The sequence below is a fragment of the Passer montanus genome, unplaced genomic scaffold, assembly GCF_014805655.1.
Source record: "Passer montanus isolate IOZ18808 unplaced genomic scaffold, ASM1480565v1 scaffold13, whole genome shotgun sequence".
Taxonomy (NCBI): Eukaryota; Metazoa; Chordata; class Aves; order Passeriformes; family Passeridae; genus Passer; species Passer montanus.
The window spans coordinates 7,337,693-7,365,325 of NW_024359832.1; the positions used below are offsets into that span (position 1 = coordinate 7,337,693).

The 27,633-nt window shown below is 35.6% G+C and overlaps 1 protein-coding gene across 1 annotated transcript in view; it reads left to right on the top strand.

Annotated features, from left to right (window-relative positions):
* The window catches only part of ARAP2 (ArfGAP with RhoGAP domain, ankyrin repeat and PH domain 2), a 118,850-nt gene that overhangs the window by 77,214 nt on the left and 14,003 nt on the right, over positions 1-27,633 (top strand). Inside the window, exons 20-28 of the mRNA XM_039699087.1 lie at positions 3,266-3,429; positions 4,895-5,107; positions 6,700-6,805; positions 8,802-8,949; positions 9,655-9,723; positions 11,963-12,037; positions 13,036-13,153; positions 17,564-17,692; positions 23,417-23,556. Coding sequence (XP_039555021.1) covers positions 3,266-3,429; positions 4,895-5,107; positions 6,700-6,805; positions 8,802-8,949; positions 9,655-9,723; positions 11,963-12,037; positions 13,036-13,153; positions 17,564-17,692; positions 23,417-23,556 — 1,162 coding nt within the window. The remainder of the gene's footprint in view (positions 1-3,265; positions 3,430-4,894; positions 5,108-6,699; positions 6,806-8,801; positions 8,950-9,654; positions 9,724-11,962; positions 12,038-13,035; positions 13,154-17,563; positions 17,693-23,416; positions 23,557-27,633) is intronic.

Sequence of the window (27,633 nt, forward strand, 5' to 3'; positions counted from 1 at the left end):
CCTTAATGTTGAGACTCATTGATCTGCTGCAGTCACTTGTGCCAATTCAATTCTCTCAATTCATGAGGGCAGAAATCTACGCTGGCAGGCTGCCTTGTTTGTTTGAGTACTTAAATTATTAATTTCTTGGCCATGGACTGTATGTGCTTCATGCAATATAGCAAAAATTCTACCATTTTTTCACCATGTTGTCATTATTGCTTACTATTTGTTATGAAATGTGAGCTCTTTATCAATTTCTAGAACTGAAAAAGTAGCACATGTGTAAACATACTGTAGAAGGCAGTGCATTTGTATTGAAGGAATGTATTTTGCTCGAGTCTGTGGAAAATAGTTGGTAATCTGCATGGTATATCTTCATAAACATTACAGTATAAGTTCTTCCAAATATGATTACTTCTACAAGCTCTTCAAATTCCTCAGTTTTGTGCTACATGGAACATCACGATATTTCAGCCTGTGTTTATGCTTAGTCTTAAGCCTTGGATTTAATATTACTTTATATTTTGATGATGACAGTTCAGTGAGAAATGCATGTATTTGTTATTAATTCTGTCTGAAAACTCTGTGAAAGAGATGAACACAGAGATTAAATCTGCAAAGTTATCTCCATTGTTTCATGAACTTCTCTAGAAGACTTAGCTTGAGGAAAGTTCTGCTCTTCTACTGGAAATTATTTCCCCTTTCCTTTTCATTACTTCCAGGTTCAAGGAGATAAAAAAATCACTTCCAATTAGGGAAAAAAAAAAGTTAAGTTTGTCCAGAAGGACTAAACTGAGAAGGACTGCTTTAAACATCTTATTTTTAAATTGTTTTATGTTTTTCTGATTTAAAGTTATTCCAGGTGTGTTCTCTCTCAGCCAAAAATTATTGAGGCTTGAGATGAGCTTTTTAAGCCACTTCCATGGGAAATTGACTGAGTTCTGAAATGTGTCTGGCACCAGTTTAATTTTTTTTCTTCCCTTTTTTGCTCTTGTAGTGAAAATGTGTCTCTGATTTATCTTACTTTTTGATGCCGCCACTCTGGAGGTTTTTGAGTGGGCAAGTATAATTTTTTAAAAAATAATTAGTTGCCTTCTATGAACAATCCAGGTTCCATGATAGCAGTATGATTTTCATATTTATATTTCTTACCAGCAACTTCTCTTTCATGCCTGTTTTGGTCCCTTGGGACTACAACTTAAATACCACATTTTCGTTGCTAATTATTAAGTAGCCTCTTCCTCCATAACTGAATTTAGCTCAACAGCTTCTCAAATTTTAGAAAACAATGAGAACATCATCACTTTGTACTTCTGAAATATTTTTTCTGATGTGATGCATTGAGGGGAAGATGGAAAGATCCATAAAATGCAAAGTGATCTTTTCCACATAGTTTAGGTATTTTATATATCACAACAATTGATTGACAGGCACATGATTAGACTTTCATATCTCTGAAAAACGCTGATAAGTTCATATGACCTTTGATGTTGAGTACAGTATTTTTTCTCTCCTTCTCTGGTATCAATTCATTGATATGCAGCAGAGTTGCCTTTTTCTTGTTTAAAAGTAATAATATTTTCACTTTACGTATGTGCTTCCTGTATATACTGTAATTCTTTGGATAAAAAATAATCTGTTGAGACTTCCATTTATCCTTTTGCATAATACTGTAATGTGAGTCCTGCTGTTCTGCAGGGGAAATAAACACCTCGTAATATGTATATATATGTACATTTCTTGTGTTGGAAAACGCCATAAATCTTTTATAAATGATTGTCCTAACCTCCTCTGGTCTGTGAATAATAGTAGGAAATGAGAAGAGTATCTTGCACTGTCAAACTTTTTTCTACTCACTTCAAACCTTTTACATTCCTTATGTATGTATGGCAGTAGCAATACCAGAGAATGTGGTGATGCATGCTTAGGAAGGCATTGATTGAGAACTACCTGTTTTGACAAATCTTAAGGAAACTTTGGACAGCACTGAATTAGGCTCACTCATTTTGCTGCAAAAATAAGAGCAGTTTTTGAAAATTATTATTTGTTTTTTCTTGGTGGAAGAGAGAGGCTGTGTTTCTACTATACAGGCATATGTGGTAGTTAACATGACTTTTGAAGTAATGAAGTAAAGACTTCCTAAAAATGTGGTTCAGTGGGATGAAATATTTTAGTGTCATCTACTCTGCTGCTGTATGGCTCAGTCTGTAGGGTGGATTCTGAGAAAAGTTCAGATCCTGGCTGTGTGTAGGTAATACACTGACTGCATCCCCACTTCCTACCAATACAGAAGTGCTAGAATGGAAACATTTATAAAAACAAAATTGAACGATATTAACAAAAAGAAATGAAATTAAGTATTCCCTCATCATATAAAATGTTTTCCCCCTACAAAAATGAAATAATAAAAAAAAGTATTTTCTATTTACATGAAACTGTTTCTATAGAAGTTCAGTAGAACATTTTGACTTATCCTAATTAGCAAATAAATGGTGTTTAGAGAAAACGGATCCCTTACATGTCTTTAGTGGTAAATAAATGTATGTACAAAAGTTTGCTTACCCTTTTAACACTTTAAACAGCTGTTTATTGCACACATGCATGTGGTTGGACATACCCCCTTAAACTTTTCAATTTTGATATTTTCTCTTAGAAGCTAGCTCGTCAGGGTGGCACATAGATTACTGTAGTATGCTTAAAAGAGTCAGAATAAGGCTGGGCTTTGAGTTACAGGCAGAGCATTGTATTAATTTATTCCACCTCAACTCGTAGCTTTTTCGTATATGTTCCTTAGCTTTGTGGGTGATCATTTTGATACTTGTGTAATGAGGGAAGTTCAGTATGTCTCAGCTACTCTACAGAAGAGGTTGGTGGCTGTCTGGGGTATGAATACAAAAGAAGGAAAGCTTTTTACAGTGTTGAAAGTTGTCTCTAAATTTGTTTTCTTCTAAGCCATGGTTTGGACATATGAATGCATAATGTAGGAGCAAGACTGAAGAAGAGTAATTAAAATGTTGGCAGGTTCTTTCAAAGGCTTGTGACAGTGTTTGTGGATCTTTTCATTTTTTATGGTACTGGTAATACAAATGAATTTGGAAAAAAATAAAAGTGCTGTAACAATAGACCACCATCACAGCTTTATGTGGTGAAAGGTACCTTGATGTCTTACTCCAAGTATATATGTATTTTTTTTTCTTTTCTGAACATCTGCTTTGTTGCCATGGTACAATAACATCAGTTTTTCATTTCTTTCCTGAACTCAAAATATTTTTATAATTTTCAGAACGCTATACATCCATGGCCATACAAAGCTGGATTTCATGGTCTGGTATACTGCAATTGAAAAAGCAGCAGGTACAGATGGTAATGCACTACAAGATCAGCAGCTCAGCAAAAATGATGTCCCTATTATAGTGAACAGCTGCATAGCGTTTGTTACACAGTATGGTAAGTAGAGTGTATTTTATTCAAGCTAAGAACATTTGTATAATACCAAAACACCCCCAGTACCAGGTCAAATAAATGAGTTGATATACTTCATAATGTAAAACCATGCCCCTCAATGGCCTTGACATTCTTTAGTGAGATGGTGCAATATACTACCACACAGCTGAGAATGGCCATTTTGGAGAAATGCAGCTTGGTAAATGCCCTTTATAGACACTTTTTTATTTTAAATATTGCATTGTTTGCCTTATAAAACTCAGCCTTGGGGTCCACTGCCCCAATGCAGACAGCTCAGCTGGGAAAATAAACTCTGTAAACCTGGAAAAGCTGTGGTTTGAACACATCTTGGAATCTGGCATTAACTGTGGAGTTGAGTTCAGTCTTAGGCTGCTGGGTTTTTTTCAGTGAAATAACCTAAGGATTAGTTGGTTACCATTAATTTAAGTAAATTTTGCCAGCATAACTTTCCGTGGCATTAGGTTATATGCACATGATGTTTGTGTCCTTTTACTACTGCAAATTCATGAGTTTTCTTGTGAGATTGCTACATGCATATCAACCCTGTACAAATCTGTCTTTGGTATAAATGTGTCTGTAACCTCTGTCAGTATGAGAGCACCTCATTTCTATTTGAATAATTGAAGTTTAACTAAATAACCTTTGGATAGGGCAACACTGCACTATTGTAATAGTTGTATTGGGGTTACACGTAGTGGCTAAAAATAAGAAAAAAAAAGCTTTTGCTAAATTATTTTTAATGATTAGCAATAGAATTCAAGTTTTAAAAAATAAAAGTTTTGACTACAAGAACATATACAGTGATTTAAGGTAGTCATGACTTCGTTTTAAGCTATGCATTTTTTTTTAAATTTGACTTTAGTGGGTGGTTTTTTTACATATAAGAATAGTAGCTGACTGAGGTCTTCCAGAACATGAGAAAAATCTGAAAAAGGGTATTTTCTACTAACTTGAGGCTTTTAAGAATAAAATATTTCAGGTTGGATGGATGCAATAATACTTCGAGTCTTAAGATGAGTTCATCCATAGAGTAATAAAATAAAAGGAGTTTTCTCATGAAAGCATCTGCGTTTTATGTGCAATATAATACCTATCATTAAAACTTCTCTTTACTGTGCCTTTTGAAAGTACTGTTTTAGGAAGCCCTGAAGAGATCTGGGGATTTGAAATGCCTGTAGAATACTCTTGAAATAGTGATCCCAGGCTTGCTTACTGTTATGATGAGTATTCTTGCAAAGAGGTCTAGTTGGGTATAAGAAGACTTGGCAGTGTTTTCACTGAAAAAGGGAGTATGAGTAAAAGATCAGAAGGATACTGTTGGGAAATGCAACCACATATAATTGTTTGGCAGCCACATATAATTTTCAAATAATGATATCTGGAATTTTTGAAAGAATGCTTAATTTTACATTAATTTATTTTTCTCTCCTGTATTTTTGTGCCTTAGGTTTAGGTAGCAAGCAAATTTATCTTAAGAATGGTGATTCTTCCAATGTGGCTGAACTGCTGGAAAGTTTCAAAAAAGATGCAAGAAGTGTTAAACTAAGAGCAGGAAAACATCAACTTGAAGATGTGACGGATGTACTGAAAAGTTTTCTTTCTCAAATAGATGATGCACTTCTCACTAAAGAACTTTATCCATTCTGGATCTCTGCATTAGGTAAGGTATTCAAGAAATTCTATATAATAAAGGTTATATGTACATTTTCAGTATCAAATTTGAGGGACTTGTTAATTTGCTTACCCTGTGTCAACCTATGTTATTTCATAACTGGCAAAACAATGTAGTGAGAAAAAAAATATTTGGGGCATGGCTGCAATAGGCACATGTTAATCAGAGATGATTTTTATAATGTTCTTTTAAAATGTTAGTTTCTGTATTGCAGTATTTACAAACTGCAAGAAACAAGTGGTTTCCCTGCCAAACTGTGCTATAAAATTGCAGGCACAGCAGTAAGAGATGCATGGGAAATGCTGACAGAACATTAGTTTCTATCTTAATGCATAGGAGTCACATAGGCAGATTTCTGTGTGGCACATCTTCTTTTTATAAAAAGACACTAAAAGCATATTCCTCGTTTATTTAATTTTAGTTCAAATATATGGATGCTGATTTAATATGAGCCACTTGACTTTCAGGAAATTAAAATAGTATCAATATTACACATTTTTGACCTTCAAACTCAATTTCAAAAACTAGAGGAAAAAGTATTAAGAGTTTATTCACTTACCACATGATTAATTGCATCAGAAAACAGAAGTTCTGAGGCAGTTTAGATTTGTCAGCTCTTTTTAATGGTGTTACAATGATTCCCCTTCCTCATCTGTACACATGGCTAAAATTCTGCTTCAGCAGAAGATCCTGTCCTGTTAAGTGATACAGAAGGTACTTCTAGGAAGAATAAAACATTTAAGGAAGTGGGGTAGAAGGCCTTTAAACTGTTGTTTTGTTATTTACTTTTTCTTCCAATTACCAAAGAAACCAAAACACAGTCAGTAGTTAGTGGAGAGCACCATCAATCAACCAGAAGATTTCTGTGCTTTCTTTTCAGAAACTTGAGACAAGCAAGGACCTGAGAGGGAAAAGCTAACTAAATGCAATCTACATTAACTTTGTTTATGCTCTGAGCATAAGGGGACAGCATGGGGTGGCAGGCTTAAGGTAGAAAGCTGTGGTTGTGTTTTAGGTACTGTCATTTCCAAAACTGGAATTCCTGCCATCAGCCTTGCCATTGTTCAGCTATATGTAACTTATTTACCAGCCCTTTCCCCTTGCTCTCCTCTAATCAGTTTTATATATGCTTAGATCCTTAACCTACTTTGTGCCTTCAGACGTTTCCCAGTAAATTTTTAAAATATGGAAAGGTCTTTTCCTCTCTCATTGCTGGTAACTCTTAGAAGTACATTTGCACTTGTGCATGCGCAGTTGCATTCACACCATGTACATGCACAAATTACAGATTAAATATGCTTTGAGAGAAAATGCAATTGCTGTTCTTGCCCTTAGTCTTAAACAGGGGCAAATGGTGCTTGAATATAGAACTGTCCCTCTTTATTGGTGTTTCCCTGAACTGGTGTGCAATAGTAGACTTTTTTAATAGTATATTGTCAGCATTGCCTTTATGAAGAAGAGGTTGATTTGGTAAATAGTAATTTTTAAACTCTAGATGCTGCTGATATAGTTAATGAGAACTGCTGTTGGTTTTTAGTGTGCATTGTTATTAATGCTCAACGATTATTATTTTCTGGCAGATACGCAGAATGAAAAGGAACGTGTGAGGAAGTACAGAGCTTTTATTCGGAGTCTTCCACCAGTCAATAGAGCAACTTTGGCCGCTTTAATTGAACATCTTTACAGGTCATTGCAAATAAAGCATTGTAGCAGAGAAGTTATTATAATGTGTTCCCAGTATAACTCTACAATATATGAAATGTGGCTTGTTTCATTCACCAGTAGTCACAAAAGCTTATTTAGTTGCAGCAATTAATTGCATTTGAATTCCTTTGATTGATAATGTGTTTTTTCTTTGGTTGTATTTTTAGCTGTAGGTATCTATAAAAATCAATGGATTTGAACAGCCTTACAGAGAGAGAGAGCTGCCAGTGTATGTGTCCAAGTAGGGTAATTTTTGATGTAGCTTCTTTATGCAATTTCATTTTACTCCAGTCTGCTAGTCTTCCAGAGGATTGTTGCAAATGGTTCTTGAAATTAAAATATTTTTTTCAGTGAAAATGTCCTTCTCCACAATCTGTTTTGCACATAATAGCTTTGAGAATTTCCTACCCTTCCTGTTTTTCATCAGTGCTTCATTTTACAACTGAGGTAGCGGTAGAGAATATCCAAAATACAAACTTGCTTAAGCACCAAAGATCATGACTTATTCCTAGATCAAATAAGTGGCAGAAAATTTGTAAAAAATATGTGACAGGATGGTTCTGAGGTGTCAAGGTTAAATACTACTGGTCTATCTTATATCATCGGTTGAACAAATCAAATTATATTTTTGGTGAATTGCAGTGAGTATAGAATGTGTAGAAACTTCTCTTTACAGGATGTTGTGTTCAGAAATTATGTTACATAGCCAGGTACATAGCCAATGTAATTTAAAAATACTTATGTGATTATTAAATTGATTGGTGCCATTATTTGGATAAAGATTGTGCTACATGTTGTGTTTAAGACATTTCTAAGCATGTCCAGTTAGATATATTAATATGATGTTGCATCTGTTCTGAAAATAGTGTAAATTCATGCATTTAATGGCCAAAATTCTGTGGTAGTTTCAAGTGTTTGCCTCTAAAAAAGGACATGTTATGTGCACAACAGAACTGATATGAAAACTTTACCATAGGGATAGGAGCTAAGAAGGATGTAATTTCTTTCCACATTTTGTTTGATCTTTGATCTCAAGTTTGTAGGATATACTTACATTACATAGTACAGTGAAACTGTATTTGGCATTGATTTGGCCTCACCTGGAGTGCTGTGTGCAGCTCTGGGGTCTGCAGTTAAAGGATGTTAAGGTGTTTGACTGCATCCAGAGGAAGGCAGCAATGCTGGTGGAAAGGGCTGGAAGGAATCGCCTGTGGGGAGTGGCTGAGAACTCCGGGCTTTTCTGCTTCAGAGAAAAGGAGGCTGAGGGGTGACCTCATTGCACTGTGCAGCTTCCTGAGGAGGGGAAGGGGAGAGGGAGGTGCTGATGTCTTCTCCCTGGTATCTGGTGTTAGGGTGCATGGAAATGATTCCAAACTGCATCCAGAGAAGTACCAACTTGTCATTAGGAAGGGTGATCAAACATTGTAACAGGCTTTTTAGAGGGATGGTGGATGACCCCAAGCCTGTCAGTGCAGTTGGACAGTGCCCATAGCAACATGCTTAAGCTTTTGGTCAGCCCTTAAGCAATCCTGCAGTCGGACTAGATGATTGTTATAGGTCCCTTCTAACTCGGGTATTCTATTCTGGTTTTATTGCTGTCTATTCTGAGTAGTTTTGATGGTGCAGTTGGACAGTGCCCATAGCAACATGCTTAAGCTTTTGGTCAGCCCTTAAGCAATCCTTAAGCCGTTGGACTAGATGATTATTATAGGTCCCTTCTAACTCAGGTATTCTATTCTGGTTTTATTGTTGTCTATTCTAAGTAGTTTTGATATCACTTGAAATGCAGTTAGAAAGTTTTTATTTCTGTAATGAGAAATAAAGAGTATAAAACAATATTAAATAAGTAATAGTACATGTTTTCATTGCATTTAATGTAGTTACCTTTTTTGAAGTGCTCTCCATATTCTGTAAAGGAGCCTCAGACAATCAAAGGAGCAATGAAACTATCTAAATATGTTTGTTTTTCCTTCAACAGGGTGCAGAAATGTTCTGAAATTAACCAAATGAACCCCCAGAATTTAGCCGTGGTGTTTTCCTCATGCTTATTTCAAACTAAAGGCCAAACTAGTGAAGAAGTCAATGTAATTGAAGATCTAATTAAAAATTATGTGCAACTTTTTCATGTACGTATCTTTATATGTATCCTAACTGCTCAGATGTTAGAGATTCAAAAATATGAAAATCTGCTGTAAAATGGTCTTCCTACTAGTTCAACGATCTGAGGATTTACAGGGTTTTTGAATTCTAATTCAGTGGATGTTTTTCTTGTCCTGCTTTAAATTTTATTTCCCAGTTAGTTTAATCTATGTAGGAAAGATCGTTTATGGGATGCTGTGAGCTACTGTTTTCCAAAATATTGCTCATTCTCCTTGCTGTCAAAAACTTACTAAATTTAGGAAAATTTTATTATTATGACTATTAAAAATAGTGCTTCTAATGAAATTTTATAGGCCTGATCAGAAGTGAAGCATAGAAGCATTTTGTGTTTTTAGTCTCTGAGCTGTGATTACAATTTTTTTTGTTCCTTAGACCCAGAAATAACGTTAAATCCAATTGGACAGAAAAGCTACTACGAGCAGCAGTTCATATTAACCATTTTGATTTGGAGTTGACTCTGCCACTATAACATCATTTTGCAGTTTTTAATTGATTCCTCTCAGTTTCAATATGTATTCCATTAAGTCTATAATAATGAGTCCCATCAATGAAGAGCTGTTCCTGACTGATAGAATATTTTGCATGCCTGCTTCTATGAGAACGTGATTTGCTGTATTGGCAATTGTTACCATAACTATTATTAATCCCTCCAAAATTGCTTATTTATACAGATAAATGAAGACCAAGTCAAACAAATGGACATTGAGAACAGTTGTATTACAAAATGGAAAGACACTCAGGTAAGTGTCCAGTTAGACATGGATAAAAGGGAGTGAGGCCTTAACATCTCTGTACATTGGTGTGGGTGCTCTTCTGTTTAGCACTGAGACAGCATCACCCCAGGCACTGCACAGTCATGCTTGTCTGCTAAGTCATGCTTGAACCAGGTGCAAGATAAAGTGGCTCAGCTCACCTTCTTGCTCTCCTCATCAGTTCTCCACAGCAGGTTGCCACAGGCTTCCAGTTAGGGTTAAAACTAATCATGTGGTGCAATTGAGTGATGTAACAGCAGTGCTGTAATCATGTAAGCACCATGGGTAATTGGCAACTTAGGCCTCAAGCAGCTACAATTATGAATAGTAAGAATTCTTTACATTCAACAGCTGATAGTCTGACATCATGGCATCAAAATGTGTGCATATATGTGGGAAAATCAGTGATGTTGATACTTAATACTTTGGAATATATAGGTTGCCACTATAGGTTGTACTATTATCTCTGGTTGTGTAGAATGTTCAGAGAACAACTGAACTGAATTTCTGTTGAATTACTCAAAGTTCACATGTCTGAAATGTCAGTGAAGTTCTGTTCCAGGTGGCACTTCATTAGTTGCTTTTCATTTTCCGTCCACCATATACTTACGCCAGCTGTTGCAGTAATTTACATCGCATTTTCTCTGCATACGGTTGTTTATGTGAGCCCAGTGGAAATCATGTGTCAGCTTCATTCTTATTTCCAACCTTTTTCTGTAATATCATCTGAAAAGCAAATTTTATAACTAAATGAGCCTTTTTGAGTCTCTGCCACTATAATTAAGCAGCTTTCTTCAAAGTAGCTTTGTAATGCTTTTCCTCACAAATGTTTCCATTAGTTTTCTATTCTCAAAGACTAACTTAAAAGTTGCTAGTTTTCAGAATGTGAATGTTCTTTAAAATTCAGCACTGCCAGTTATTTTTCTATAGAAATGTAAGCTTCTGTAAATTAGTCAAAATGTATCCCAAAGCTCAAATGTTTATTTTTATATATATATATATATGTTTCTATATATTTTTATTAACCTTTTCCTCTGTTTGTAGTACTATATAAATAAGTAGCATCACTATCAATATAATTTTCAAAAATGAAGACACAAATTCTTATCTTAGTGTTGATTATTAATTCTTTAAATTTTCCTGTTAATAGAAGGGTGCACCTTCTGGTGAGCCCCTGTTTCTGCCTTAATTTTTTGTCCTATGCTCTGATCATCACTTATTTTTTAGGAAATATTTTTTGGTACTGGACTGAGATGAATTGCAATCTTTTGAAGATGCTTATGACTATACTAAAAGGGAATTAGAGCAGGCAAAATGTGAGACATTTTTAACTTTAGAAAAATAAAGTAATTTTTCATCCATGAAAATAATTTTATTGCCATAGATGAGCAAACCTAGTTACAATGGAAAATGCTACATCCCTTCTTATAAATCATACTTTTCGTCATGATCATAAAGTGTTGAATTTATTGCCTTTCTAATTTCTTTCTGAGCTTTTTGTTGTTAGACATTCTTAAATAACATTTGTTAGTCTTGATATATGAAATTTATATATGTCATAAATTTGCTTTATCTGATTATTCCACATTAGCATTGTGTGCAAAGTCAAGCCTTTTCTCCAACAGATTTGAAGAGCTATATTTAACAGAGATTGATAACAAGAGCATTTGTTTTAAATCCTTTTTTAATTATGTAATGACAAGTTTTCATTGTGATTAGGAGTCATAAATACAGTATTTGTAGTAATGAATTTTTATTTTCTTGATATGTACATGTGGCTGTGTGGCTGAAATAGTCTGTTATTTCTAATTTTTCATCTCACTATTAACTTTGTCATTTTGGGGCTACAGTCCTTTTTTATTGTTTTAAATTCTATTAATCTGTTTTGATTCCGAAGTGAACCTTACTAACCTCCAAATCAGAGTTATGGGTCTGGCAATTTAAGATATTGAGATACACTCATGTCTTAGACTTTGTAGTTTTAAATGTAATTTTAAAATTTCCACTTATGCCATGTCGCCCTTAGTTTTCCTTCTCTTGAATGTATATTTGTAAATTAATGTTAAGTTTGTTTGATATGATTCTGTTGGATTTATTCAGGGTTTGGATTTTTCTCTTGAGTCTGTGATTTGGTATTTTTTTTTCCTTACACTAGTTCAATAATTGTAGTTTCCTTACTTAAAATGTTAATTTTTAACAATCAAAATTTTTAATTCTTTCTTTTTAGGTTTCCCAGGCTGGAGATTTGCTTATTGAAGTTTATGTGGAAAGAAAGGAGCCAGACTGCAGTATTATAATCAGGGTTAGTATATAAAAATGATACAGTGACTTTTATGAGGCACTTTTTCTTGAAGTATATCACATTTATTTTAATACATGTTTTTATATAAATACACAATGAAAGTATGAATTTATTTTTATCACTGTTCTTTTAAATATTTTGGTTTAGAATTTGCTGTGTGGCCTAAATTATGTAGAAACTGATTATTATGCATTTTTGCATCTTTGAGAAACATTTTAAGAAAAATGATACAATTTTAAAGTGGAGATGTTCTGCTTTAGTTTTGCTGTAGTATGCAACAGTGTAAATTCTCCCAGCAGTACATGTGCGACACGTGAGAGCATTAACAAGTACACAAGGAACGTTGCTTTTACTTTATCATTACGGCCATTAAAATAACAATCTTCCTTTCTTTTTGTCTGTGGCTTTCTTCTTTCTTTGAGGGTTAAGAAACTAAAGCTTGTTACTAACTATAATAGAGATTTTTGAGCTTTCTATATAAACATCTGCATCTCCATATAGTAGTGTTCTATTATTTTTTATTACATTTCTGGTTTTGTTTCCTTTTTGTTCAGCATATGACTCTCAAAAGCATATATGGGGTATATGGAATGCGTAGATGCACATATGAAATGTTATTTAAAATAGGAATAACAATAGGAATATGCATTGCTAAGATTAAAGAAAATGGTGTTTCTCTAATATTTATCTTCCCACACCCTGGAAAATATATCAAAGCTATTTTTTCCAAATTTTTCTCGGGTAGAGAAAATAAATTTGAAGTTACCAAGTTAAGGGTACTCTTAAAAATATAGCTTCAGTCTTATGGAACAAAATAAGGAAAACCTGTTGGAATCTGATTAGTGTTTTATGGGTTTCCAGCTCATATATTCACTGCCCTTTTTTTTTTTTTTTTTTTTTTTGTCTCCCTTATGGCAATTACAGGGAGGAAGACTGAAAAAATGTATCAGAAATCAGTAATTGAAATGTATTATAAACTGACTCCATTTGTATTACAGGTATCACCTTTGATGGAAGCAGAGGAATTAACTAATGATGTTTTAGGAATCAAAAACATTATTCCCAGCAAAGATGATATCTGGGCTGCTTTTGAAGTACTTGAAAATGGAGAATTAGGTTAGTGACACTTAAATGTATGCATGTCAATCAGCTTTTATTATTTTAGTTTTTCAATACTTAATATCATCAAAAGTTTAGTTAAAGACTGCATGGAAACAAACCAAAAATAGCCTTCATGCCAATGTTTTACATTTGGTTGTTGTGGCATCTACGTGATTTCTTTCTTCACTTTGCCAGAAATGATGTGATAAATTGTTTGAAACTGCTTATAAATTAAGGGCTGAGAAAGTGTTCTTTATATTACTTTGCAGTTCATTAATCATCAGATGTAGAAAAGTAGGTCTTACCAATAAGTTGTACAGGAAAACCCTATTTTCATAAGAATGTCAGCAGTTGATTTTATAAGCAATAATGCTTTCAAACAAATTAAATGAGAAAATACATGTCATATTTAGGAGAAAGTATCTTTTCTATTTTGCTTATTCAAATATTTAATGTAGGTGGGTGAAAAAAGGAGGCATAAAGCATGTAACTCTTTGCACACTTTAAAATATGTTTTTGGCAAGTGGCATTGTGGTGTATCTAGCAGAATCTTGAAAAATTTGTTTGAAATATGGTTCTGCTGCCAGCCAAAGCAAATGTCACATGGCCACTATTCATGAATGGTAAAGAGGCTTTAACATTGGGAATACTTTATACATGCTGGAGCATGTTTAAAATGCTGGGGAATTTTATTGTTAGAGATAACTAAAATAATGTAAAGTAGTAGGGATTTTGTTAATTAAAACATATTTTGATGAATATTCCATAAGGTAATCTTAGGGACATCTTGAAGAATATATGGAGACAGAAATTTGCAACATCTATTTGCATTTCCTAGTAAGTTGCTGATCTTAACCACTTTCATGTTACAGAGAAGGACTGTGAACTTGTTTATTTCTATAACGAAGATACCTGTTTTCAAGTCGAGAAAAAAAAATTAAGGAAGTGGACAAAATAAGATTACTAAATATTGTTCTAATTTTTTTAATTAGTTTTGTTATACTTGATTTTCAGATGTGCTTACAATAATTTTTCAGTTTTACTAATATTACTTTATGTCCTCAGTCTTGAGCCTGGCCCTATAAAAACTAGGATGGAAGTGTATTCTCCCTTTCAACTGAAAATCAATTATCCTGAGCCCTCTTCACATCTTACAGTCTGCTGGTGATGCTGTATAGAGATGTAATACAGGGTTCATTTCCAGATTCATAGATGTGGGTGACAACTGATAAAGAATCTCTTATCTTTAGATGAGTCCTGATAATTCCTACAAGTGCACATACAAAATTTCCTTAGAATGAGTAATGGAACAAAATTGGAATTTTATTTTCTTAAACTTGATATATGACTCGGGAACATGAAAACTAAACTAGATATGGCCAAGAGAACATAAAAGTAAATAAAGAGATATACCCCACAACAGCTTCTTCAGGTATTTAGGTGCAACAACTAATGTTTTAGTGGAGTATCAAAATGTTGTCTGGACTAATGACTATGGAAGACAAACAAAATTAAGCTAAGAGTGAGATACTAGAGGCCCTACATAACACAATAAATATGGACAGGACATTAGAGTGTATCCTACTGAAAGAAGTGTTTCCAACACAAAGTGAAATGGCACACCAGTGTTTTAAATACAAAACAAGCTTCCAAAAAGCAAACTAAATTAAGTCCTAATTCATCACCTGACTCCTGTCAGTAGAGGCTGTGTTGATGAAATGTGTTCTTCATGGATCCCTTTCTGGAAGAATCAGTGCATCAGAGCAAGTGAATTATTGTTTCAAAATAAGAATAATGTTGTAGTAAAGAGACACTCAGGTAGACTTCTGTGATCCTATGGCTGAACCTGACAGGTTTACAGAGGGTGGGAATACAGAGAAAATTGCTTCTAGAAAATATTTGGTCAACATGTGACACTAAAGAACTAAAAGACTACTTGAGTCTTTGCTCCTGTAAGTTGATTCTACTTGTGTCATTTGATGAACAAACACCGGCATTTACAAATTAGTTGAGATAGTGACACATAATGACAGAAACAGTTTGCATATCTGTTTCAAATATGCGTCAGTAATCATGGTGTCTTTCTGATAAAAATTAATTTTCTGTGTTTTTTCCTGGTGCGGTTTGCTATCTGTCCAGTGCATGGTGGTATTCTGCTTGTTACACTCAACCCTGAATTTTTTTACTTATTAAGTTTCTATTTTACTTTTTAATATATACTGTCAGGCAAACAACCAATGAGAAAGCAAGAAAATTAGAATCACATTTTATAGAAGGTCAGTTTCTACTAATAGTTAATGTTGTTTAAGGTGAGAATGACTGGTTTAGAATATTGACTAGCATATGATGACCTGAGTGAAAGAAAGGGTAATTGAATGTATGTGTTGACTGCTTGCCATTCAAAATACTAGAATTCCAATATTAAAAATCAGCTAAATTATTTGCATATAGAAAACTTGGAATAATTGATGATTTTATCAAGCCTGATGCAAAATATTTAATACCATATGCTTTTACAAAATAGGGTGTATATAATTTTTTTAATAAGTGATTGATAAATAGTTTGTAAATGAGGTGTGTTACCAGTAAAATAGCTAATGGTTTTTCAGCATGATGATTTATGTACCATGTAATCCATGATGACAGATTGTCTTATATTTAACTATAAATAAAACAGTGGCTATTTACTCTGGGAGTGCTGGTGTTCTAGGAAGGTGTGGTGATTTGCCAGTCTCTTGCTTCTGATTTGTAAAGTTCTTCTCCTTAAAGTGGATTTTCTCTCTTGTACAAAGGCATCAAGTGTTTAAACTTTATCACGTCAGAGTCCAAAGTTTCCCAAAAATTCAGAAGTTTGACCATTTAGAACAAAAGGACAGAAGAAGTAGTGTTAATAAAGTGGGGGTTGAGCTGCTATCTACTGAATGGTATTCTTGTTAGGCTGCTTGGGTGTCATGTCTGAATAATGAAATCCTTATATGGGTGGTATCACATCTCCACAGGTAGCACAGGTATTTTTGCATCCCAAAGCAGCAGTGTTTTTTTCTGTCATGTGAGTGTGTTATTTGTGGCTGCTGCTTTCTGAGGCTCTAGTGTTCAGGTGTTCTAGAAAATGCCTTCTGCTAGACTGTAGTGCTGGAGAGTCCCAAAGCAGCTGTTGACATTTCCTATTCATCTACCATAGCAGGAATGAAAAATGAGATTGTGGCTGCATACTTTGCCCTTCAGTACTCAGGGGACATGGCTAGACTGTGTGACCCAACATGACAGTGTCATAGAGGTGTGACTTTTCAGGAGCCATACCCAGCACTTCTCAAGACCTGACCCACATAAATTGCTATGCAAATGGAAACACAGATATATTGGAAAAATCTCTCTTTGGAGATAAAATGACATTTTAACCCACAAAGCCATTGTTAAGGCTTTTGTGGGTTCATGAATTACAGCACTCACATTAGTGTTGCATCAGGCTGTGCTGTTCATGTGACACACATTTCTGCTGGTTCTGGTAATGCAGATTTAGGGACGATTTGTGAGATCTTTTCTGCCTTCATTTGGTAAGTGAACTGGGGTTTGTATGGAGTACTGGCTGGGCTCTCTTATCACTACAGTTTTTCAATTCTGTGCTAGGTTCCAGAGTTTCTCTTCTGGGATGGATGATGGCTATCAAAAAATGTGTGTTTGAGCATCTGAAGTTTTGCAGTGTACACATACAGTCTGGTCATGCCTTCAGTGATAGTTTAATCTTGCTACACTTTTTGTACAAGATTGAAATACACAGGTGCAAGTTTGGATATTCCCTAGCCACTGCAACAGGGAGAAGATCTAGTAAGACCACATGCTTTCCCCCCTCTATTAAAAAGGATCTAATGAAACCAGGAGTCTGTTTCAGTCTGTTTGATCAATAACACACCGTATAATCCATACCGGTTGGAGACATTTTTTTTTTTTTTACTGTGATCACTCCAAATTCCTTGATTCTTTGAATGGAGAGAATTGGTAGCTATGATGTTTCATTTTCATACTGAGCATAGGCTAATAAGGGACAGTATAGCTGAAGGTCTCAGTTCTGTTTGATCATATTTAGGCATGTCCTGTAATTGGTCCTAACTTTTGTATTTGGTTTGAAAGCAGTACTTTTGTGTCTTTAAATGAAAAATTTAACATTGCATAGGAGTCACTGAATATTTGGCTAGTGTTTGTTTAGTTTTATATTCAGTACCTGTGCAAATACTGCCAGCAAAGGTATTGTCAGTGAAGTGCCTAATTGTCTTATTTTGAAAGCAGTATTTCTCTTCTATAGTTCAAAGTCAATGAGACCTTGTTGTTTACAGGCAGTTGTAACTTGTGAGGGCCTCCAATATTGTTGGGTTTTCTCTTTTATTTTAATTCTAGTTTTTTGTGTTTTGTTTCTTTGGCATTTTTCAGAACGTCCTCTGCATTATACAGAGAATGTACTAGAACAAATTCTTCACTGGAGTTCACTACCAGAGCCTGGCACTGCATATCTAATAATAAAGAGATTTCTAACAGCAGACATGGTGAATCTCTACAGTGGTATGTAATTATTTTTTTTTTAAATCTAGTTATTTTGCATGGAAATATGAGGATAATAATAAAGAGATTTCTAACAGCAGACATGGTGAATCTCTACAGTGGTATGTAATTTTTTTTTTACATCTAGTTATTTTGCCTGGAAATATGACGATGGCAATTGTTTTCAGTGGAGCAAAGTGTCCCAGAACAACTGAATTACTGCTACTTCATAAAAATTACAGATTTACAGAGGGTTGTGCTGATTCCCTATGGAACCACTGAGATTATGGATGTTTGTTTCTACAAACTATAAGCTCTCCCATTGAAATATAAAAGTGTACAGAAATTCTGCAGGTACTTAACACTTTGTGAACTTCTGCTGAGAAGCTTGAAACTGCTCTTATCTAGGTCATATTGTGGGAATATATTTATATAAATATGGCTTGCTAACAGAAATTTCTATTATCTAATTTGATGCCTCCAAAGTACAAAGTTAATTTAATGGAATCACGGAATATTCTTATTTGGAAGGAATCCAGAAGGATCATAAAATTCCAGCTCCTTGCCTTACACAGTACAGCCCCAGGAATAACACCTGTGCCTGAGAGCGTTGTCCAAACGCTTCTTGAACTCTCAGGCTGGTGCTGTGACCACTTCCCTGGGGAGTCTTTTCCAGTGCCCAACCCTCTAGGGGAAGCTTTCCTGATATCCAGCCTGAGCTTCCCTTAAAGAACTTCTAACCATTCTGTTATCCTGACACTGGTCACCACAGAGAAGCGATCAGTGTCTGCCCCTCTACTTCCCCACACAAGGAAGTTTTTGACAGCGATGACTTCTCCCCTCAGTCTCCTTCAGGCTGAACAGACCAAGTGACCTCAGCCACTCTTTATACTTGAGGGCTTCCCCTCAAGGCCCTTCACCATCTTTGTTGCCCTCCTTTGGACATTCCCCAATAGCTTTGTAGCCTTCTTAGATTGTGGTGCCCAAAACTGCCCCCAGCACTCGAGGTGAGTCTGCCCCAGTGCAGAGCAGGGCAGGAGAGTCGCCTCCCTTGCCTATGCTGTACCTGATGCCCCCCTAGGATAGGGTTGGCCCACCTTGCTGCTGACTCACATTCAACCTGCTTTTGACCAGGACCCCCAGGTCCCTTTCCGTGGCACTGCTTTCCAACCTCTCATTCCCCAGTCTGTCCAGAGGCATCCAGGTTTGCCCCATCCCAGATGAGATACTTACTTGAATGACATGCTCAAGCAACTGAATAATTTGGAGAGTATGTGGTCTTTAAAAGGGAGCTGACACTTAAAATACAGATCAAGTATGTAGTGAAAATATACAGTTTACACATTGCTCCAGTCTGTTTTTTTCCACATAATACCTGGCTTTAAGTCTCCTGTGTAATATGTTTTATCTGCTTTGTGAGAAGGGGAAGTTTAGGAGTTCAAAAATTATATCCTGTTTTCAAGCAGTTGAAATCCTGTGTGCTATCACTGTATAATGTGTGATGGTAAGACGTGATGCCTGGTTTAATCATCTTATTTTATCTAATGACTCATTCAAATATATCTATATTTTCCTCTCTTTCTCATACATGGAAATGTTAATCTTTCCATTCTATAGATCTCATCTTGATTTGAAGAAGTAAAATTTATGCTATTGTACTTCTGAAAGTAATGGCCTTCTTCCACCATGCTTTATTCCTCTAAAAGCATATTTCACAAATTTGAACTAACCTGAACAAGTGTGCTGTTCATGACTTTTATGGTTGGGTTTCACTGTCAATAAATATGTGATAGCAGATCAGGAATGGAGAGAAATGGCCTACTTCATTAAAAGCTTGATATATGAACTCACATCACCTCACTAGGTATGTGTTGAGATCAGAAGAGGGAATGGGTCGTAAGGATTGTGTGAATCGCTGCTCTAAGAAACACATAAAGATTAGGCTAGTGTCAATTTACAAAATATAGTAAAGGAGATCTGCCACTATTTGTACTCCTTCATGCTTCCTAGTTTTTACATCCATTTGTTCTCCCAGCTTATTACAGTAATTGCTTGCATCAGTTCCATTCAGTTTGATCTTATTGTAGACACACTGTCTTTTGACTGTTTACGTTTATTGATTTTTTTTTAATGTTTGTTTAAAAATAATTAAAACCTTACCAAATAAACGATGTTGTTTTTCTCTGTGGTTTGAAAAGGAAAATTTCTGCCATATTGCAGATTTACAGTATTGATGTCTGCAAATTCCACATGGCAGAGTAATCTTGTGAATCCATCAGTACATAGTGTCAGAATGAGAAAATATACAGAACAGTTATTGGGGAAGGGATGTTCCCAGTGTTCAGAGTACAAGGCACTTAGGTTTATGGTGGGGCTCTCCATCTCAAAGTGCACAAGAAATAACTGCTAGCTTGAACGAATAAGGGGAGACCTCAATCTTTTTTGTTTCTTACACTCTATATGTGGATAACTCCTTGTCACTGAATAATAGGACTGAGGCCAGATGTCCAACCAATATGATTTGAAGAATGTTTTTTAAGAGTGGATTCAGCCCATACAAATGGCCAACTGGGTGGATGGATGTCCTCCTACTTTGCAGTAAAATTAATAGGACTGTGATCATTTAATGTTTATAATTTAATTCCATGAATATTTCTTGCTTCCCTGATTTATGTAATAATCTTAAAAATTAATTGTTATATTCCAGACTTTTTTTTTCTGTTAATATTAATTGAGAGATTTTTATTCTCAGAATTTTCTGCTTTTTCTTCCTGAGTCTATAATGTTGTTTGAAATAATATTGGTTCAATAGTGAACATAAGGAACAGCTCTTTCAGCATCATTTCATTTTGACAACTTAACGCAGTCTTCTCTGTCAGTGCAACTTTTTTCATGTTCCTTATACATAGTACATTCTTAATTTTGATACTTATTCTCATCTTGTCCATTTTAAACTATTTTCTCATGTTCTGCAGCTGAGATGAGCTCAGTTCAGAGCAGGGTGCTAGTAACACCAAGGTTGTGGGTTTGATCCCTGTATAGGGCAATCACCCAAGAGTTGGATTCTATGATCCTGGTGGGTCCCTCCCAACTCAGACTATTCTGGGAGTCTATGATCCAGACCTTACACTGAGGTCCAGATGTCTGTTTTCTCTTGTTTGGAAACCAACTGTCCTTTTCAAGGAAAAAATAGTTTATTTGTACTGATATGTTTCAGCAAATTTGTGGTAAATTTTGTACTTTATGACAGTTTTTAGTTGCTAGTTCCTGACAATTAATTCCATGGCTTTTCATGCTTGTTCTAGAAGCACTCTTTCAAGGGCTACTCAGTAGGGCAAGATGTGCACTGTATTTTGGTATAAGAGATACTCAGGACAGCTTACTTGTATTTCAAGACCCATTTTCTTCTCTTTATCTAAAAATTTCTTATATAAAAGTTTTATTTGTTAGAAAACCAGATATTATTTATTTGTTAAATTTACTATAAATTCTGTGTATATAGGTTCTTGAATTTTTTCCAGTACAGTGTTGTATAATTTGAGTGGTAAGTATTTCTTTCTGAGAACAGGGGCTATTATTCAGAGATATTCTTTGAAATGCAAGCTTCTAAACCATAGGTATATCGATCCTCCATGGATTAAGTGTACCTACTTCCTAGCTGCAAAGTTCTGGCAAGTTCAGCATGTTTTGTAAAGTTTGTGTCTGAAAAATACATTCTGATTAGAACACATCCCTATTGTCTTAGGTTTATTTAATGAAATGCAGGCTTCTGAAGTACATGGAATATCATCAGTTTAGAGAATTATTTTTTTTCCTCCTTCAGGCTATTCTAATATCTTTGTAAGTATCAAGCATTTGACAGATTTGCTGCCATAGGAGTGCTGTGAAGTTTAGAATGAGTTTTTGTCAAGTTGTGAGCTGTGTGCAGAAATGTAAAATCTTCCAGCTTAGTACAGATGTGGAAGTATCCTGCTACTCTCATTAAGTACTCTGCCACTGTCATTTAGTACAGTTAAAAAAATAGAAAAAAGTGGTTATGATTTCATGGATAAGGATTCATATTCTATTCTGAACGTGAAATAAATATTCCTATTGGCAAAGAGGGAATCAGTTTTTTTTAAACTGTGTACTTATAGTTGCACTTAAAACTGAGAACTTCTAAGTGATTTCTGATTTAATTGTTGAAATGTTGAAATGTATTGATTCTGGATTTAGATTCCTTTCTTTTATATATATTTTGTCATTACTGCTTCTTAATAATAGAGTTTTGATATAGATGCTCAAAGTCTAAGTAGAATTTTAATGAAAAAGCCAATTGAGTACTTGGGTAAGAATGAGGTTTTCAATACACATTACACCCCTTTTACATCACAGTTTTATTTCGTATCCTGAAAGTAATATAGTACAAAAGCTGGTGGTATCATTCTGTGACTCCTAAATAAGTTGGTTCAGTATTTCCTAAAAGAATTAATGACTTACAGGAGGTACGTATAATTAGCTAAAAATAATAGGTGGTGAAAGCCAATTTATGGCATAAGTAGTAGGCTTGTAGTGTTTGGGAGTAATTATTAGCCATGTTAATCTGGCTCCCTCTTCAAGGTGACATGAATTGAGTGGAATGGAGAAGGCTACATCTGCCTACCTGCTCTCTTCTCATGCCTGCAGTCTGCTTCCAGCACTGTTTACCTCAGGGAGAAAAGAATGTCTCAGAATGCTGCTGAATTCTGTGTTCTGTCATTAAGACAGTAGGAATTACTGTCTTTTCCTGTGTTTTTCCTCACTTTAACTATTAAAGTGCCTTTTTAGTTTGAATTTCACTGTGTGAGCATGACTCCTAGCAGCATGGCAATGACTGTAATTATTGTCCGGACGTTTTTGCAGAGGAAGGGTACTTACTGGGAAAAGCTGACTATGGAGTGGAAAAATACATGGATATTGAGCAGAATGGGAAACCTGAAAATACCTAGAAGTGGTGGTGCAGTAGTTCATATGTACTAGTAATACTTTTTTGTATTATTTTATTTAGGATTTTAAATTGCTGAGAATGCACTGAAAAATCTGGTCTTTAACACTGAAAACCTTTGATAGTTCTGGTAGTTTTCTTTTTAAATAAAAACTTTCTCAGTACAAAGTGAAGTGCTTTATAAAGCTGACTGCAAAGTTACTGTTTGGGTTTGTATGGGAGGTGGTATTTTGTTTGAGTTTTTTATTAATATTACCGAATATATGTGAGTTTCTGTTTATTTTAACACAAACAAAAAATCCAGACAGACTCATGACAAAATCTGATCTTGATTGAAAAGTTTTGCCTCTCAAGCACAGAGATTAGAAGTTATACTCAGAGATCCATGTCATACACTTGGTTTTAACTACACGTTATATGCTGAAAACATTCTTTGAATTAAAATTTGTTGATAGATTCTTTGCATGTTATCATACAAGTGAAATGGAGAAGACTTTTTTCCCATGAGTAATTAAAAAAATAATGGCACGTGTATTTAAGAATGCCTTCCTTATGAATATAGAATATATTAATATGCAGTATGTATTGAAATGTAATATATAGTGTATATATGTGTGTGTATTTATAGAATATAACTAATATAATTATTTATATATATAGCATAATACCAAATCAATTTTACTAATGTAATTTTAGTGTTTTGATATGCAGTATTACTTAAAAACGAGGAGCTTCCACTGTTGTAAAATCTTCTAACAAAATGCTTTTCTTTATCTTGGTAGAGAAAAATGAGAAAGGTAGCTTGAAAGCAGGCAATCTGAAGTACAAGGAAGAGCCATCAAAACTACTGTCAGGAAACAAATTTCAAGACCGTTATTTTGTGTTACAGGAAGGAAACTTGCTTCTATATAAGGATATGAAGGTACAGCCGACAAACTCTTCAACAAACTTTGTATTAAGCTTTCTTTTTTTTTGAAAAAGAAAAGTTCAACAAATAGATAAACATTTCTCATATGAAATGGCAACTTCTAGAATCTGGGGTTGACTATGATTTTTGTCTTGCTGTTTCACAGGTGTGTTAATAGGAGGAGTTTGTGTAGGTTTGTCATTTAGCTGTTGTAGTTAGGCATTACTCTAAGCTTTAAAAATTAAAAATAGAACAATGTTTGGGTACTTTGTGCTGATATTAAATTATTTGAAATCCTGCTGTAGAAAGCTGCAGCAGAAGTAATAGGGAACTTAAAGGAGTGCGTGCCATTTTTTTTTTCTTGATATGTCACACAAAGCCCTTAAAAATTCAAACAACAGGGTTCTTATACATACTTCTCTCATGATAGAAGAGATTATAGGAAACAATAACTCTCAAGACACTAGGAAAATATTTCCCTGCTTCCCAACAACATTTTTCAGATGTATTTTCTGTCCTCTAAAAACTAGTATGGATAATTAGGTTACGTACACCTCAGAATTCCATAGAAGTTAATTTAGTCATGTTTAATAGCAGGAAGGTTCAGTTTTAAATATTTCATGGGAGTTTTCTTAAAACAGTGGGTTTGAGTGTATGCAGGTTATATTCAAGTATAAAGCAAAATAATATTAATAAAGAACTATGTTTTAGTTCCAATTATTTCTGGTCAAAAAAAAAATCAGGATATCAAGTGCTTTTATATTTGCTGACTGCTGTTTTTCTCCCATCCAAAAAATATAGATGTATATTGCTGACCTTCCTAAAGTACTTTTTTAAGACATATCCCTTGTTCACGTAAGCTAATGCACTGTGTCTTCTTGTGGAGCTGTGGATACAGTCTCAATTAGAATGACCCCAGAATGTCACAAATAGTGTCTTACAATCTAGTGCTAAAACTCAAATTGGCACATATGTGCGAATAAATTAATATGCCCATAAAACCTTAATTAGTATCTTGGAGAGAATTTATGATAGGATTGTTTTACCACTTTATAATCTCCTCTTTTAAGCTGTTCTAATTTATAAAAAACTGAATTCCCCAACACAGGAGATGCTTTGAACACTTACTTTTAAATTACTTTATTTTTTTAAAATGCAAATGGCAATACCATTCTGATCAAATAGTATATGAGTTTGTTTTACGTTTTTTGAGAGATACTAATCTACCATGAATAATCTTGGTTTAATTTTAGTCATATTTCGGAATGACTAGTACGAAAGCCTGACATTGCAGATGGAAAATTGTAGTTAATAAGGCCACATGTACTAATTAATTTATAAATTCTCATTAATAGCAAATTAAATTTGTATATGCAGGTGGAGATACATTCTGTTCAGTATTTTCTTGTTCAAGAGCAATTATCAAAAACATTAAAAGTTTCCATGAATACTGTATGCTAAATTACTATATTGTGCTAATTGACTGAAATAATTTACCCCTTTAATGTTCTGTTGCTAAGAGATAAGCTCACAGACAAAGAAATGGCTCCCTTAAGGTGCATTATTTTGAGAAGTATGCAGTTGTTTAACTTAATAGTATGTTCTTCAGGGGTATTTTTTCATCCCGACAGTACCCTTCTTTTGAACAGGAAGTTACACAAGAATACCAACCATAAAACTGTTGTGTGTTTTGTTGTTTTCTTAAGTTCTCTTAAGTGTTTCTTTTTTTCCACACTGGAGTGCTAGAAATTGAAAGCTGCAGAATGGGAAATTGAGAATCCAGAGACAGTAAACACTAGGGAGCAGCTTTGTGTACTGGGATTATAAGATTTGTTGTTTGGTGCAGTTTTTTCTACATTGAAAGCTAAAACACTTGACCTAAATGTACTAAAGGAATGTACTGAGTCTCTGTTAAATACTAGTTTTTCTCTGTAATAGTGTGCATCTATTGTTTCCTTTCAGCACTTCATCTTCCAGTAACCTTCAGTTCTCATACCTGTGGGTCTATGGCTTCTGTAGATTGACTAAAGGTAGTTTGTTCGAGAAGGAGCAAGCAAGGAACTCGGGAGATCCTTGTCCAGCTTCCTGTGCAGAGCAGGGATAGCAGCTGAGGTCAGGACACGTTGTGCACAGCTTTCATCTGTTAAAGTCTTTGAAAACCCTGAGGACAGCACAACCTTTCTGGGCAGCCTGTTGCAATACCTGTCCTCATAGAGGAAAGTTTGTCTGTCCTTAGATGTAGTCTTCTCACAATATAAAAATCCTCAATTAGTCTGCTTTGAAATTTCACTGTAGGTGCTGGGGGGTCGCTGGTAGGTCAGCCTCTCCTCCAGGGCAAGGGCTTCAGTCCCCAGATGGTTTGGTGGGCCCCTGCTGAACACTCTCCAGATAACTGAGTCTCTTTTTTGTCTCAATGACCCAAAAGATGTGGTCACACAAGTAATAAGGAAAGGAAGAAAATCACTCTCCTCCACCTACTACCTGTGCTTCTGCTAGCTCAGGAAAGCGAGACCACCTTTGCTCTTAGGACACTCTGCTGGTTATGCCCAGCTTGTCACCTACCAGCATGCTCCAGTCCCTGTCATCAGAACTGCCTCGCACCCTCTGTCATTCAAAGAGTTTTTTCCTTCACCCATGCAAGAGTTTGTATATAACATTGTTGAATTAAATGAGATTCCTGTTATTGCATTTCTTTGTCCTGTGTAGGTTCCTCTGAAAGTCCCAATACTGGTGTTCTCCAGAAACCAGGCTGATTCCTTCTGTCTCATTGGGCTGCCCTTCCTGAAGATATAAGGAGGAACAAAGCCTTGCCCTCCCCATCCCCTGTCCCATAAAAGTTAGGATATGTTATCCGGAGACTTCTGTGTGTTGTTTGAAGACATAATTTGCTTTTTTTTGGTCCTGATTCAGTGGCCTCAGTGGTCTAATGGATGAAGCACTATCTAAACCAGGGATTGTGGTTTGAGTCAGTCAGCACAGCCTCATCAAGGGCAAGTCCCGCCTGACCAACTTAGTGCCCTTCTATGATGAATTGACTATGTCAGTGGACAAGGGAAGAGTTGCAAGTGCCATTTATCTGAAATTCTCTAAAGCCTTTGACATAGTCCCTCACAATATTCTTCTCTTTAAATTGGAGAGGGATGGAATTGATTGAGTGGATTGTTAGATAAGAAAGTGGTTGGATAGTCACATCCAGAGAGTAGTGATCAATGGCGCAGAGTCCTGATGGACATCAGTGGTATGTGGTGTCCTTCAGAGGTCCTTACTGGGATTAGTGCTACCTAATATATTCATTAGTGACACAGAAACAGGGATTTATTGGATCTTCAGCAAATTTGCAGATGACACCAAGCTGGGGGTATGGCTGATACGCCTAGGGGATAGGATACCATCCAGAAAGGCCTGGACAAGCATGAAAAGTAAGCACATGGGAATCTCAGCAGCTTTAACATGACCAAGTGCAAGGTGTTGCACCTTGTTTCTGAAAACTCATTATATCAGCCCAGTCTGGGGGATGAACAGATCCAGAGCAGCTCTGCCAAGGAGGACTTGGTGATGCTGCTGGGTGAGAGGACACCCAGCCACCAGCCATGGGCACTCACAGCCCAAAAAGCAAAACATGTCCTGGGCTGCATCCAGAGCACCGTGGGCAGTAGGGCCATGGAGGGGATTCTGCCGCTCTGCTCTGGTGAGACCCCCCTGCAGTGCTGCAGCAGCTCTGGGGTCCCAGGACAGGAACCTGTTAGAACGAGTCCAAGGGGGACCCCCCTGCAGTGCTGCAGCAGCTCTGGGGTCCCAGGACAGGAAGGACAGGGACCTGTTAGAGCGAGTCCAGGGGAGGCTACCAGATCGATTAGAGGGATGGGGCACCTTGTCTGTGAAGGAAGACTGAGAGAACTGGGTTTGGACAGCCTGGAAAAGAGACCTACTTGTGGCCTTTTAGTACCTGAAAGGAGCTTAGAAGAAAGACGGAAATTGATGTTTTAGAAGAGTGTAATGCAGCAGAACAACAGGAAATGCTTTCAAACTGAGAGTAGGTTTAGATTGCATATTAGGAAAAATTCTTTACTGTGAGGGTGGTGAGACCCTGGA